The sequence below is a fragment of the Panicum hallii genome, chromosome 7 (assembly GCF_002211085.1).
Source record: "Panicum hallii strain FIL2 chromosome 7, PHallii_v3.1, whole genome shotgun sequence".
NCBI lineage: Eukaryota > Viridiplantae > Streptophyta > Magnoliopsida > Poales > Poaceae > Panicum > Panicum hallii.
The window spans coordinates 4,614,615-4,630,681 of NC_038048.1; the positions used below are offsets into that span (position 1 = coordinate 4,614,615).

The 16,067-nt window shown below is 47.2% G+C and overlaps 1 protein-coding gene across 1 annotated transcript; it reads left to right on the forward strand.

The window, feature by feature from the left end:
- Positions 1 to 11,508: 11,508 nt before the first annotated feature.
- On the forward strand, positions 11,509 to 15,848 carry LOC112900215 (9-cis-epoxycarotenoid dioxygenase NCED5, chloroplastic-like). Its single transcript, XM_025968996.1, has 2 exons — positions 11,509 to 12,953; positions 15,158 to 15,848. The coding sequence occupies exons 1-2, from the start codon at positions 11,872 to 11,874 to the stop codon at positions 15,804 to 15,806; spliced, it is 1,731 nt and encodes a 576-aa protein (XP_025824781.1). The 5' UTR covers positions 11,509 to 11,871; the 3' UTR covers positions 15,807 to 15,848.
- The last annotated feature ends 219 nt before the right edge of the window (positions 15,849 to 16,067 follow it).

Genomic DNA, 16,067 nt, shown 5'->3' on the forward strand with positions numbered 1-16,067 from the left:
AATCTTCGCACATATACCCTTGGCTCGTCGGGGAAGAAGAGCAGGGGCGTTGCCGGCCAAATTCCGGTGAGGGGGTGGAGAAGGAGTGGTCAGTGAGCATCAGGAGCTCAAGGCGCACCTGCTGGGGGCCTGGGGAAGGGGAGGGGATGGCCGGAGGTGGGGTTCCCACGGCGGCCGAGGCGGCGGCGGAGGGGTGCTCGTCGGCGAGAAGGTTCTGGTGAGGAAGTGGGGCAATGCTCCGGTCTAGAAGATGCAACAGGAGGAGAGGAAGCTATTGGTGCGGTTGAATCGAACGGAAAAGGAGCGGAGGGAGGGGTTCGACGGTGATAGGAGCTTACCGGCGAGACGGTAACGGCGGCGGGGTAGTTCCGGTGGAAGTCTGGCCACGGGGAGTGGCTTGGGAGCGTCAGTGAGGTGAGGGGAAGCTTCTCAGGGGGTTGTAGTGGTGCGGGGTGGGTTGGAGTGGGCTGCCCACGTCGAGTAGGAGGGCGCCGGAGTTGAGGGAGGAGGCGGCGGTGGTGTTCGGGGCTCTGTGTGTGCACGGCAAAGGAAAACGAGCAGAATGGGAAGGGCTTGAACCAGAGGAGCTCACGGTAACTAAGACTGGGCGAGGGAAGGAAAGGAAACGCCGGCATTTGCCACGGCGGCGGCGAGCTGTCGCTCGGCGGGAGCTCGGGCAGGAGAGGAGAGGGGCGTGGCAAGCGCGCGGGAGAGCCAGGGAGGGGGAGCTAGAGCGGTGCTCGAGCTGGAGACGACGCGTGGAGGCGACGGCAGCAGGAGGTGGCGCCGGGGAGGGTCTGGCGCGGTGGTGAGCGGCGCTGACACCGGCGGCAGAGGAGCATCGGGCGAAGCAGGGGGAGCAGAGCATGTGCCAGAGGAGGAAGAAGAGGAAAGGAGGTCCGAAGGACCTCGTTGGAATTTACAAAAAATCCCAGGGACCTCACTGTAAATAGAATTTTTTCCACTGATCCAAAGCTCTAATGAGGAAATGGTCAAAATAGAAGTTGTAGAACTTTTCAAATCCTACAACTTTGCTTTAGGGCTTAAGTTCAGAAACCTAAAGTACACTGCTTTATTTTACAATTTTGCTCTCAACTCAAACTTTAAATAAATTTTGTTCTTCTCAAGCTAAATTCCTTATAAGTTGGACCTAATTGCAAGCATTTATGACATGTCATGATGACACATACCTTTTTACACTTTAACCCTTGGTAATTTTTTGATGTTACTTTTATACTTCAACTAATTTACATAAAAGGACTTGTACTTTCATAAATTTACATAAATACCCTTATTTTCATAACTTTGCTAAATTTCACACAATTCAAACTATTCACAATATTTTTCCTATTGGCCTGCTCTATTTAACACCTAGGGAGTCACAGCTACCCAGGCGGCAGGCTCATCTCCTGCTGGCATAGCCCACGGGCTGCAACACGGGTAGCAGGTAGGTGGCCCAGCAAGCTAGGTGTGAAGCAGGTCAGCATCTACGAGCGAAAGTTGCAACCCCGCACAGTAACAACAAGAAAGCACAGTGAGCTCTATTTTGATTTCATTCGCTTTCACATTTATCTATTTTTATGAGTTGCATGCTTAGTTTGTTTGAGTTAATTAGTGCTTGATCTTTCTAATTGCTTCTAGATTTTTGCATGCTTAGTAGAGAGAGCTCTAGTTCCTTTGTGAGTCTTTTAGGAAACGCTTTTCCGGCATTTTGGTGAATCGTTGCTTTGGCATTATTGTGGATCTTTGCTTCCGTTTTGCGATGAGCTCTTCGGAACCGTTCCTAGGGTGAGCTTGTCATCGGGTTGACTTGCGTCATCTTGGCGGTGTGGTGTTGGGGTGAAAAAGGGACATAGGCCTTGTTCTCTCGGAGAATTTTTAAAGGCTCCCATTCAAACCCCCCCTTTCTGGTCGCCATTTTGGTCCTTCATTACTAAAGGGGCTTCGCGCTTATACTTCCAATATAACTCCATTTTACTGGTTTACAACTGGTATTACATGCAAGTCTGTTGAACGGGCCTTGCTCCCATACTTCTAGTAATAGATTACTAGTATCCGACTAGTATCTTATGTTACTGAAGGAGCCTCGTGCTCATACTTGCAGTATAACTCCATTTTACTGGTTTACGACTGGTATTATGCGCAAGTTTGCTGAAGGGGTCTCGTTCCCATACTCCCAGTAATAGATTACTAGTTCTCGACTAGTATACTATGTTACTGAAGGGGCCTCGCTCCCATGGCAAGAGGATTACTAGTCTACGACTAGTTCTACACCTGTTCGACTACTCGTCTCGCCTACAAATCTAGGCGGGATTGACTCCGACTAGACGGCTCCATCGATTGTTCAAGATCCAGCGGCTACTTGGCCGATGCCTGGGCTTGGGGGCTGGTGCCACCGACTACTAGGTATATATTATGCGACTTATCTAGCTCCGTGGCTTGGGGACTGGATGCGACAAAGCACTCAGTGTGTTTTCAGCGACAGCTCTCATGCTTTAAGGCTGGATTGTCGGTGTTTTACCGGCTGCCCACCGAAGTGTATACCCAAGGTGGTAAGTTTAGGTGAGGAGACACCGAGATCAGGAACTCGAAGGTGCAAGGAACACAAGATTTAGACAGGTTCGGGCCGCGAGACGCGTAATACCCTACGTCCTGTGTGGTGGTTTGTATTCCCTTGGGTGTAGAATGATCTATTTTGAGGGGTTCCCTGCCCCCCCCCCTTATATATCCGGGAGGTCAGGGTTACATGGATCCTAACCGATACTAGCCAAGGAATCGTACCAGAATATATCTCGAGTAGATTCCTTCTGTATCGACTAGCTTTATCTCCTACTCAAACGAGTAGAAAACAACTTAAATAAGAGATAAGACAGACTTTATCCCTTAACCTTGTTTAAACTACGTTATGTGCACAGCCCCGTGGCCCCGGGTCTGACAAGCCCCCAAGCTCTTCGTAGCTGAGTACTGCAGGCTTCTCGAGTACTTTCGAAGTAGTCTTCGGCTTCTCTTGAAGCTCCATCTTGAAGTTCTTCTTCGAGTACTTTCTTGGCTGCATCGAAGCTATGAGGTGCTCATGCCCCGAATTACTTCTTTGGTGTGGTGTGCGATTGAAAAATCGCACTCCATATGGAGTAGCCCCCGAGCCTTAGGTTGAATCGGAGAATCAGGCTGAAGGTCGCATTAATCTTGAATCTTCCTTACCTACTTTTTCAAACAAATTTGAAAAAGTAAGTAGTCGATGCCACATATCCTACAGCCCCTGAGCCTTGAATCCAAATCTCTCAGGTTTGGAAATAAGGATCCAAAAGTCGTGGCATTGGTGTTACTCTGAAATCCCGAGAAAAACTCTTCGCCTTCTGCATAGTGAAACTGAGCCTCCCGCTCGTTTATTTAACCACGCGGTGACTTAGGACTTCTTCTGCACTCTCAGTCTTCATATGAGTCATCTTCGAGTAGTTTTGCGACATCCAGCCCCCGAGCTTACAAGCCAGGAGAGCCGAAAGAGCCATGTCGAGTAGTGTGCATCGCCCAGCCTCCGAGCCTGGGAACTAGCGGAACTGTGATGACACGCCGTGCTGTCTGAAGGGTTGTTGCCGAAGCTTGACTGAAAAAAAAGACAATGCATACATTATGTAACATAATGCGAAGATACCGAGTAGTACTCAGTAATAATGTGAAGACATAAAAATTTATTCGGTGTAAAAATTGCAGTGTCGAGCTCTTTCTTAGGCCATTTAAATCTCCCGAGTAGTATGCCTATTACGTTTAAGCACCTGGTCCCGCTTTAGCCATTGCTTATAGCGTGTATGAGATCTTTGTCTCGTGTACGCGTAAAGGCATTAGGCATGACAGAAGAGCCGAGGTTTCACGGATTAAGGCATGTGCTATCCGAGTAGATTAGCGACCGTTAAGAGACAACGAGCAGAAAGTAGTCGTCATGCGACAAAGAGGATGCGCAGTGCGCAAAAGTAGTCAACAGAGTGTAGCTCTTGAGGGTTTCATGCCCATAGAGAGATGTACACGGATAAGTAGTCGGCGAAGTGTAGCTCTGGAGGGTTTCAATGCCCGTCGAGAGACGTACACAGATAGGTAGCCGATCATGGAGTAGCCCCCGAAGGTTTCAATGCCCGTCGAGAGGCGTACCCAAAAAGGTAGTTGATCTTGTGAAGAATAAGTCAGAAAAGGTATAAGTCACTTAGCTTGACTCGTGGACGAATGTCGATGTAGCCGTGGAGCTTGTTGATGGAGCTGCGACGGTTTGTTGATGAAGCTCGACTAGTCGGAGTCGATTCCGACTGGTGAACGGGAAAGATGCAATCGAGTTCGCCGGTGGATCTTCGATGCGCACCCCTACCTGGCGCGCCAGCTGTCGGTGTTTTACCGGCTGCCCACCGAAGGTGGTAAGTTTAGGTGAGGAGACGCCGAGATCAGGAACTCGAAGGTGCAAGGAACACAAGATTTAGATAGGTTCGGGCCGCGAGGCGCGTAATACCCTACGTCCTGTGTGGTGGTTTGTATTCCCTTGGGTGTAGAATGATCTATTTTGAGGGGGTCCCTGCCCCCACCCTTATATATCCGGGAGGTCATGGTTACATGGATCCTAACCAATACTAGCCAAGGAATCATACCAGAATATATCTCGAGTAGATTCCTTCTGTATCGACTAGCTTTATCTCCTACTCAAACGAGTAGAAAATAACTTAAATAAGAGATAAGACAGACTTTATCTCTTAACCCTATTTAAACTATGTTATGTGCACAGCCCCGTGGCCCCGGGTCTGACATGGATGCTAAAAAGCTACTCGGAAGATCCCGATTCAAGAGGCTTTTGAAGATTTATCTTGGGAAGACATTTGTTAACCATTATTTCTGATATTTTATTTTGAAATAAGGGGTTTTTCAAATTATTACACAGACATCTTATCTAGTCATTGACTTAGAGAACAAGATCTTATTTGAGCGGTAATTTAGGGCGTTTTTGGAGTCGTTATTTGTTTAACCATTTTTTTAGGGAATTCATCCCGAAAAAAGAGGTTTTCGAATTACTGAGGCAACTTGCCCATCTTAACCATCAAATCTTTACTGTCATATATTGCATGCCACGATTCTTTGGATCCTTTATTTCAAACCTTCGGGATTTGGATTTAAGGCTCGGGGGCTGCGGGACACGTGCCATCAGTGACTTATTTTTCAAATATGTTTGAAAGATATGGACAGAAGACTCAAGATTAAGTTGACCCTCAGCATGATTCTACGAGTCAACTTAAGGCTCGGGGGCTACTCCATATGGAGTGCGAGTTCAATCGTACCCCATATAAAAGAGGACTTGACAACTACTCAGGGCATGAGCACGTCATAGCCTCGATGTAGCCAAGGAAGTACTCGGAGGACACCTTCAAGATGAAGTTCGAGAGAATTCGAAGACGCCTTCAGAAGTACTCGGACGCCTGCAGTACTCGACTACGAAGAGCTCGGCGGCTTGTCAGGCCCGGGCCCATGGGACTGTGCACATAACGTACTTTTCTAGGATAAGGGATGGGACATGGCCTATGCCCTACATCTAATGTAACTACTCGTAGTGTACTAGGACTACTCATACAGTAGTAAAACTAGTCGGACATAGTAGAAAACTACCCGAGAAGTACTCGAGTAGGACTCCTAGGCTTGTACCCGACTAGGACTTTGTTATCGCCATAATTTAGTTGGGCTAGAAGATGGGCCGCGAGCAAGATGGGCTCAAAGCATAATTGTAATGGGCTTGCAAACCGGCTCCTACGCGGGCAGTTTAAGGCCAGATTGGCCATGTATCTAGTTTAAATTAGTTTAGATATAGATAGTCAGGATTCGTATCATAGTCGATCAGGATTGGTTAAGAGAGGTAAGTCTCTGGACTATAAATATGTATCCTAGGTTATTGGATAAAAATAAGAACAAGCATTCGCAAACAACTCTCGGCGCATCGCCACCCCTGTTTTAGGGTTTCTCTCGGGTAAGTGCCATGCAGCCCCGATCACGCTTCGCATGATCGGGGTAGCATCATTCGTACCTATTTAATTTTGTGTTTCTCGTGCCGAAGTGTTGTTGATGGCGAGTAACACTAGTTATCTTAGCATTTATAGGGTTGCATCAGCTCTTATATCCTATTCATGCATTGTTTGCCGCCTGTAAACGTCCGCTGTCTTTGTGCCCGATCTTGGGTGCGAGGGTAGCGTCTTGCTCTATTTTGATTAGTAGATCCGATCTGTTATGGTAAGTCTTTGTTCATCAAAGATTTGGCTTAATATCCGCATGGTTATGCCCTTCAAACGGGTTGAATGTTCCAGCAATACGTTTGATGCCTTATATTGATATAAAGAGGGATTGTTCCGGGAATCGGCTTTCTGTTGGTTTTTAGGCCTTTGTTTAGGTTGGTATTCTATTGTCTTTCGTATTTCTTAGGCTTAACTATGCGTGGGATGTTCCGGTCATGTGGTGAAAGCTTTAACCGTCGTAGATTGAATCAGCTTGTTGATTGCAGAGCAGGTTTATACTACCATCAGATTTGTGTATATTGCTTACGTGAGCAGATCCAATCTGATATCGGGGGTAATCGGATCTTTACAGCCGATTGCGAGGGTCACCCAGAGAGCCGATCGCGACTCGGACTAACGTTTGAAAATGTCTGTGTACGCAGCAAACTAACTGAAAACACATATACACCTTCCTGATCAGGTATAGGTCAGGTGGCACGCCTAGCGAATCCTGAAGCCAGCTCGTGTGCCAGATCCTGGGCCGTTGACCGAGGGACTGGGGCCCACCAGCAGTCCCGGGAGCCTCCCGGCTCCTCGTGTTGCCTATCGCTGTTCACCGGTGGGTTTCAACCGACAACACATTCTGGCACGGCCGGTGGGACCATCTTCATCGACTACATCAACTTCCACCGCCCGGATGTCAAAGGAAAACTCAGTCACATATGAGGAGCTTTCCGCTGAGCACAAGCAGAAGTATGATGAGATCAAGGCTCTCTTTGAAGCCGATCTCATCAGCTCTTTTGAGAGGACCCGCCACCACGGCATCAGGTGGAAGAGGTTCTCACCTGAAGGCGCTCTCGATGAAGTGGATCTATCTACCTCTTCAGAGGAGTGCACCAGAACTCTACGCCAGGAGGTGAACTACATGGTGGCTCATTCACTGCATCGGCACTCCGAGAGCCGGGTGAACGCTCTTGAACGTATCGCGCTGAGTGTGGTCCAAGAAATATTGAAGAATTAGTACTCTCCATCGGGACCTGCCCTGGGGAGTCACAAAGGAGAATTGCCGTTCCAGGCCAAACCACCACTGCCCTATACATTTGCGGCTCCGGAATCGCAAGGTTCACCGGCATACGTCGTCTACAAGATGGGAGATGATCCTGTGGACCATCAGTTTTTCAGTGAGCCACCGAAGGAAATTCCATATGGGTACATGTGTGCATATATACCGAACAACAACAACCCAGTACATTCAGCGCAGCGGGCGGTTGGAAGAATGTCTGGAATAGATGCCGATAAGCAAGCGTGGCTAACTAAATATGCCACTGGGCCGAGTCATGATAGCACGCACTCGGCCCCAGGAGTTCAAACTGTGGACCAGATTAGTACCATCTTGAGGGATCAATTTGGTATTTTACCGAAAAGGCGAGCGATCGGCTATACTAAGCCGTATCCAAGTGAATATGACTTGATCCCTCTGCCACCCAAGTATTGGCTCCCTGAGTTCACCAAGTCCAGTGGGTCGGAAGGGTCCAGCTCTATCGAGCATGTGAGATGATACTTGGCACAATTGGGGATGATCTCAGTGTCGGATCCTCTGTGAGTAAGGTTATTCTCGCAGTCTCTTACAGGGCCAGCCTTTGGATGGTACACTTCATTGGGCCCTGACTCGATTCACACATGGAAGCAGCTGGAGGAGCAGTTCTACATCCAATACCACTCGGAAGCTGCGGAGGCTGGGATTGCTGACCTGGCGCAAGTCCGCTAGAAGCGAGGGGAAACTGTGGCAGAGTATATCCAGCGCTTCAGGGAAGTCAAGAATTGATGCTATTTGACCCGAATTTCAGAAAAGGAGGCGGTCGAGTTGGCATCCTTGGGACTGGTGAAGCCGATCAAGGATCTGGTCTTTCAATTGGAGTTCAATTCTTTGGCGCACTTGGTGCAGAAATTAACATCATATGAGCAGTGCCACCTAGAATTGTACTAGGATAGGTTCAAGCATCAGGTAATATTGGTCGACGTAGAAGACGCTGAAGATTCTGAGGATGATCAAGAGGTAGCGGTTGCAGAGTGGACTCAGGGGGCAAATCCCGTGTCCTGTAAGTGGGTGAAGTAGCAAGGACCTGCAAAGGATTTTGTTTTCGACGTAAGCAAGGTTGAGCAGATAATTGATCTATTCAACCTTGCTTACGTCGAAGCTCACACAAGCACCAAGTGCGCCAGGTCAAGCTTTTGATGCTCTCAAGTTGAAGCTCACACAGGCACCATTGCTGCAACTTCCTGATTTTGAGAAGACCTTCGAGCTTGAGTGTGATGCAAGTGGGATTGGCATTGGAGGAATGCTCATACAAGGAGGTAAAACCTGTTGCTTTCTTTAGTGAAAAATTGCATGGTCCTTCGCTGAATTATTCTACATATAACAAAGAACTTTATGCTTTAGTGTGAGTCTTACAAACTTGGCAACATTATCTATACTCTAAAGAATTTGTCACACATTCGGATTATGAATCTTTGAAGTACCTTAAAGGGCAAGCTACTCTGAACAAACATCATGCTAAATGGATTGAGTTCATAGATTCATTTTCTTACATCATTAAACATAAGAAAGGGAAAGACAATATGATTGCCGATGCTTTATCTAGACGTTATATCATGCTGTCCCAACTTTCTCATAAAATCTTTAGTTTAGAGACCATAAAGGGATTATATGCTACTGATTTGGACTTCAAAGATGCTTTCAAAAATTGTAGAGAGGGAAGAACGTGGTAAAAATTTCTACTGCGTGAAGGCCTTCTCTACCGTGCTAACAAGCTGTGTGTTCCAGCTAGCTCCGTTAGTCTTTTGCTGTTGCAGGAAGCACATGGCGGTGGTGTGATGGGACATTTTGGTGTTAAAAAGATAGAGGACGTGCTGGCCACTCACTTCTTTTCGCCACGGATGCAGCGTGATGTGGAGCGCTACGTCTCGCGTTGCACCACATGCAACAAAGCTAAGTCTCGACTTAATACACATGGTCTTTATATGCCTCTTCCTGTTCCTCGTGCACCTTGGGAGGATATTTCTATGGACTTTATTTTAGGATTGCCTAGAACAAAGAGGGGGAGGGATAGTGTCTTTGAGGTTGTTGATCGTTTCTCTAAAATGGCATATTTTCTACCCTGTCACAAGACCGACAATGCTTCACATGTTGCTGATTTGTTCTTTATTGAAGTTGTACGTTTGCATGGTGTACCAAATACTATTATTTCTGATAGGGATGCTAAGTTTTTGAGCCATTTCTGGAAAACTTTATGGTATAAATTAGGAATAAAGTTGCTATTTTCTACTACTTGTCATCCTACAAACTGATGGGCAAATGGAGGTAGTTAATCGTACCTTGTCTACTATATTGCAGACTGTTTTGAAAGATAATTTGAGGTTGTGGTAAGAGTATTTGCCACATATTGAGTTTTCTTATAACAGATCTATTCACTCCACAACCAATTTAAGTCCGTTTATGGTAGTATATGGTTTCAATCCTTGTGCTCCAATTGATTTGCTACCTTTACCACCTTCTGAATTTATGAACTTAGATGTTACACAACGTTCTGAATTTATTCTTAAGTTGCTTGAAACTACTAAGATGCAAATTGAAAAAATGAATGAAAGGTATCGAATTGCTGCTAGTAAAGGTAGGAAGAAGGTAAAATTGGAACCCGGTGATTTGGTGTGGATTCATTTGAGAAAAGATAGGTTTCCGGATTTGAGAAAATCCAAGCTCATGCCACGTGCCGCTGGACCTTTTAAGGTTCTTGAGAAGATAAATGACAATGTATATAAACTTGAGTTGCCTCCCGAGTTTGGGGTTAGTTTTACATTTAACATTTCAGATTTGAAGCCATACTTGGGTGAGAAAGATGAGCTTGAGTCGAGGACGACTCCAATTCAAGAGGGGGAGGATGATGAGGACATCTCTCCTTTGCATACAATGCAAGGACCGATCACTAGAGCACATACGCGACAGTTGGATCTCCAGGTACGTTCTAACCTTGTCAATTATTTTTTAGAACTTACGCTTGGTTCCATGCATATTTTATTGATTAGGAACAATAGAGAGGACCAGCAAGGACTTGGAGAAGGCCAAGGAGTCAAGGAGGAGGAGCTAGCACACCAAGGAGGAGTCCAGGTCCAACTCGACTTCGACTCCACCTCGGATTGCAGAACCTGACTTCACCAAAATTGATGCCCTAGCCACATGCGGAGTCGGATTTGGACTTTCTATATATGGTTGGAAATAGAATTTCATAGAGCTTCCAAGGGCACCGGTTCCACCTCAAAATTCCTTCTGAGTCGACGGAAATCGTCGAAACAAGTGGGCGTCCAGAATATGTGAGGGTGCTGTGTCACCGTCTGTTGGGCCGTTGGCCCGTGTACCATGTTGGAACCCATTAGGGTTGCGTTCAGAGACTTGCATGCCCCTAACTTCTTTTTATTCAGTAGCTGTAGCCACATTAGGGTTTGGATTTTCTTAGATTCAATCTGTCATCGAACAGTGTCGCCGTTCATCGGTTTGTGAGACCCTATCTCTTAACCAAGTTTGTTTGATTGCATCTCCTGTTCTTGCTTGTGTTCTTGATTGTGCTTGCAGGGACAAGCCTTCATGGCGAGGTCATCCGTGTGACACGGGTGATAACCAACGGAGCAGTGGTGTAGTGATTATGAGGTTCTGTTCATTCGGAGTCTTGGTTCATCAATGTCGTGTTCTCCATCAATCAAGTTTACCGTACCTCTCGGAAGATCGAGACTCATCCTCCTATCACCAAGAATATCAAAACGTACAAAATAGTATATCTTGGGTAGAGAAATAATTGTAATGTATGTCTCTAAATAGCTTAATTATAATAGTAGATCTTCGAACTTGAGTATTTGCAATGGTACTAATTAACCTTAAATCTAATTGTGACCATTGTTATACTTCTTTGATTGTGTCTGGTCACAGTTTTGGGAGGTATCATGTCTAGTGACACTAGGTTGAGATCTCGCTCGAAATCTCGTTGAAAAATGTTAAATTCCTTAGAAATCCACTCATACTCTGTGTCTGCAAGAAATCTCTAGCTCTCATTGGAAATTTTCGGTCAGTGTTTAAGTTGACATGGTAGAAATCTCCGGCCCGTAGCGCAGTTTTCTAAGAACATTCGAGGGCAAAGTGGTCTTTGTACCGTGATTTTCACATCACTTTATATTTGTGTCTGTCTTTGCGACTTTGCCTCATCACCAAGACTCATGCATGCTGCTCTGTTGTTCCCGGCCGGTTACTTCACTTCATAGCGTGCCACTTCCTCAGCTACGTTGTTCCTGCACTCTGTAGTCTTTTCGCGCATCACTAAGGTGTTCTCCTACTTAACACACGTTTGAAAACTGAACTGACAATAAAAAAGCAAAAATGCTGATTTTCCAGCAGAGATACAACTACACTACACACATGCATGCTACATTTTCATCCAGCTCGCATCCAGCCCGTTATTCCCTCTCAACTCCAGCAAGGCAGGAAATATTCACAAATTAAATGCATGGCTAGAATGCACTATAAATACACACACATTCATTTCCCCAACACGCGCTGCATCAAGCAGGACGGCCGATCACCACGTTTACCTCGATCATGTCGCATATCGTGATGGCACGGTGCGTAGCTTCTTCCCTCACAACCACACCACTGCTCCCGAAGCCGCCGCCGCCGCCGCCATCGCGACCTCGCACTGCTCTACTCACCACCCACCCATGCAAGCCAGCAACCCTAAACCCCATCCAACGCCTCCTCGCCGCGGCCCTCGACGTCGTAGAAGACCGTGTCCTCTCCCCGCTCGAGTCGAAGAGGGCGCTTCCATGGTGCGTCGACCCGGCGGTACAGCTCGCCGGCAACTTTGCTCCCGTGTTCGAGTCGCCATCGCCGGTGAGAGACCTACGTGTCACCGGGGAGATACCTCCGGCCCTGGTGGGCGGAGTCTACATCAGGAACGGTGCGAACCCGTTGCTGCCGCCCCAGGCCGGGCACCACCTCTTCGACGGCGACGGGATGCTCCACGCGGTGGCGTTTACTTCGTCGGCGACGGGCGGCGCGGCGCCGTCGTACGCGGCGCGGTTCACGCGCACCAACCGGCTCGTACAGGAGGCCGCGCTGGGGCGGTGCGCGTTCCCCAAGGCCATTGGCGAGCTCCACGGGCACACGGGGCTCGCCCGGCTCATGCTGCTCGGCCTCCGCGCGGCTGCCGGAGTGATCGACACGAGCCGCGGCGCCGGCGCCGCCAACGCCGGGCTCGTCTACTTCGACGGCAGGCTCCTCGCGCTGTCCGAGGACGACCTGCCGTACCACGTGCACATCGGCCCTGACCACGGCGACCTCACCACCGTCGGCCGGTTCGACTTCGCCGGGCAGCTGCGGACGCCGATGATCGCGCACCCCAAGGTCGACCCCGTCACCGGCGAGCTCTTCGCGCTGAGCTACGACGTCGCCCGGAGACCGTATCTCAGGTACTTCCACGTGGACCCCGCCACCGGGGAGAAGTCCCCCGACGTGGCGGTGGAGCTCCGGCGGCCGACGATGGTGCACGACTTCGCCGTCACCGAGAGCTACGCCGTCGTCCCCGACCAGCAGGTGGTGTTCGACCTGTGGCGCATGCTACGTGGCGGCTCCCCCGTCGTGTACGACAACGGCAAGGCCTCCCGCTTCGGCCTCCTCCCACGGTGCGTACGACACCTTGCATGCATGTGTCAACACACTCCTGCGGGCACATGCACTGATGCGCGATAGATACATCCTATCTGCACGCATGTACAAAAACGCCTTAGCTTCGGATGACGAGATGCATATATGTCACACATTCCTCCTGTACATTCCATCGGCACACAAGTACAAACTAAGGAGTTTCTTCGAGTCCCTCTCCAAATAAACATATGATATGCACAAAAGTATATAAAACATCGAGTGCTATACATTAGATCTGCACATAAACATTGGTATATATGGAAAATATTCCTAACAAAAGCAAACAATGTTTTGCTGTTATAGTTTTAAAATGATGTTTTAGCGAACTAAACGTGTCTATTTTCCATCTTTTGACATTAATTTCGCAACTATGGCCCAAGAGCATTATTTCTCTTCAGAATTTGTTCTCGCCTGGCTGATTATTTTCTAGTGTTTACAAAGATTAGGCAAGTTAGTGCTGACTAATTTCTAACAAGAGCATAACACGTTATTCAGATCAATTGTATTGTACCATCGTCGGCCACTTGATAATATTACCATAGGCAATTGAATTTAGGGAGAGAGAGAAACACACACACATAGAAAAAGTGTGCACTAGACATCGTACGACAGCAAGTGCACAACATGTAACATACGAAAAGAATTATGATCCTAAGAGCTATGAAATAATGTAAAGATGAGACGGATCTTTTTTGTGGTTGCTCTTAACACTAAATAAACCAGTATAGCAAAACAGAGGCACCTGCATTTTAAAATGTAGGAGAACATGTCACAACACTTGGTTAGTCGGTTTCTTCATGTTCTCTCGACTAAAATAGTTTAATCATGTATAAGCAGTTTAAGGGAAAAACATCTTAGATCCATAGCTAATATCTTCTCTGATATGTGTGGACACTGTTACTAGTGATAGTGAGTATTTTAAATTTCTAAACATAATGTTCTTAGGTATAAGTGTGGTTATCAAAGTCTACACACCAACCAGTACCAAAATCTTGTCATAGCCTCATAGGCCACATGTGTGCTTGAATCTCAAACAAGGTAGAGATAAAAACTAGTTGTGTACTATATATCATAATAACCAGATCCTTCAAGAGCCCTTCCATATATGCTCTAATACAAATACCTCACATGCGCATGAGTAGCAGCACCTCAGTTAGTGAGAAAGCACATCCCCAAGCTTACTCTCTTGGCTGTCCCCTCCCTCCCAATCATATATGTTGACAGCTCTAAAAAAATCATATATGCTGACAGAATTTTTGGACCCAATCTTCTACAATAATCTAGCTAAGTTGGCAAGCGAAAACCATATCAATAGATATCACTATCAAATTCTATTTTTCAATTTGCTTTCGGTGCAATTAGGATAAATATTAATGTTGTATAAATTTCTATTTTCATATCTATCATATATCAACAGTAGTGTGGGTGTAATGTTATCCTCAAGGATATGAGGAAACTAACTGTAGTTCATCCTAAAACGAAGAGAAATAGGCAATGAAATATAAAATACCAACAACAATTCCTTTCTCCAAGCCACTTCAGTTTCATCTATGCTAACAATAATTGAAGGTGTTATCTAAGACCTTCTTTGAAATGTAGGAAGTGGGAAATGAAAACACTGGAATGGGTGATGCGTTTAAATGGTGCATAGGATAGAGGATATGAATATTAGAGAGAGAGAGAGAGGGGCATTGGACTTTAAAAACTGAGCTTCATGTTTGTTTTCCAATGGAATGGGGCACAAGAATGCATCCCTAGAAATTTTGACAGCTCCAATCCTTTGTTCTAATTAAAGGGCCTCTATATATAGGAAATTTTGATAGGGATTAGGATCCTCCAAAATTCATATGAAAATCCTTCAATCCAAAGAAGGTATAGGAGAGTAAATGCGTTGGCGACATGACCATATTGACAAAATTTACACTATAAATGCTTGTTTTTCGTTTACCTACTTTTATTCTTTTTACAGGAAAAAGGTAACAGTAAGCACCAATGAATGAAGTTAGGGTCGGAATGTCTCTCATCGATAGTGGGCAAAAATGCTACAGTGTATCAAAAAGTGATATAAAAAAATTATAACTTATATTCGCCAAAAGAAAGAAATTAAATGACGGGAGAAATGGGTAAGATGGAAATCGATACCGGTCGTTTTGATTACTTTTCTTCTGATGATCACTTGCAGATACGACCGTGACGGCTCCAGGATGCGGTGGTTCGACGTGCCGGACTGCTTCTGCTTCCACATCTGGAACGCATGGGAGGACGCCGATGCCGTCGTGATCATCTGCTCCTGCATGACGCCGCCGGACGCGCTGTTCTCCGACGGCGGCGGGGGTGCGGATAGCGTTCGCGCCACCCTTTCGGAGATCCGGCTGGACCTCGTAACGGGGCAATCGTGCCGGCGGGAGATCGCGCCGGGGCTCAACCTCGAGGCCGGCACGGTGAACCGGTCCCGGCTGGGCCGGAGGACCCGGTACGCGTACCTCGCCGTGGCCGAGCCGTGGCCGCGGTGTCGCGGCGTGGCCAAGGTGGATCTGGGCACGGGGGAGCTAGCCGTGCGTGAGTTCGGCGCCGGCCGGTTCGGCGGCGAGCCGGCGTTCGTGCCGGCGGCTGGCGCGTCGTCGTCAGAGGAGGAGGAAGATGAGGGGCACGTGGTGGTGCTTGTTCATGACGAGGCGGCGGGCGCGTCGGAGCTGGTGGTGATGGACGCGCGCAGCATGGAGGTGGCAGCGACGGTGGCGCTGCCGTGCCGGGTGCCGTATGGCTTCCACGGCGTGTTCGTCACACGGGAGCAGCTCGCCGCGCAGAGGGCAGCTTGCCTTGCTTGCTAGTGGGAGAGAATATGATTGCTATGCTCCAGATATTTGTGCCGACCTCCCACTTCCTTTTGATGTTCGTATTCATATATGCTGCCCTGTCTTCTACTCCACAATGTAACGAAATAAATTGCACTTTTACCATTTTCCGTCATGCAAATAAACTATGGCTTTATTTGCCATTTATTCGTTCACTCCAGCTTTGAATACTTCCTCCGTTACAAATTATATGTTGTTTTAGGATGTCTAAATATGTAATTTTTACTATACATATAG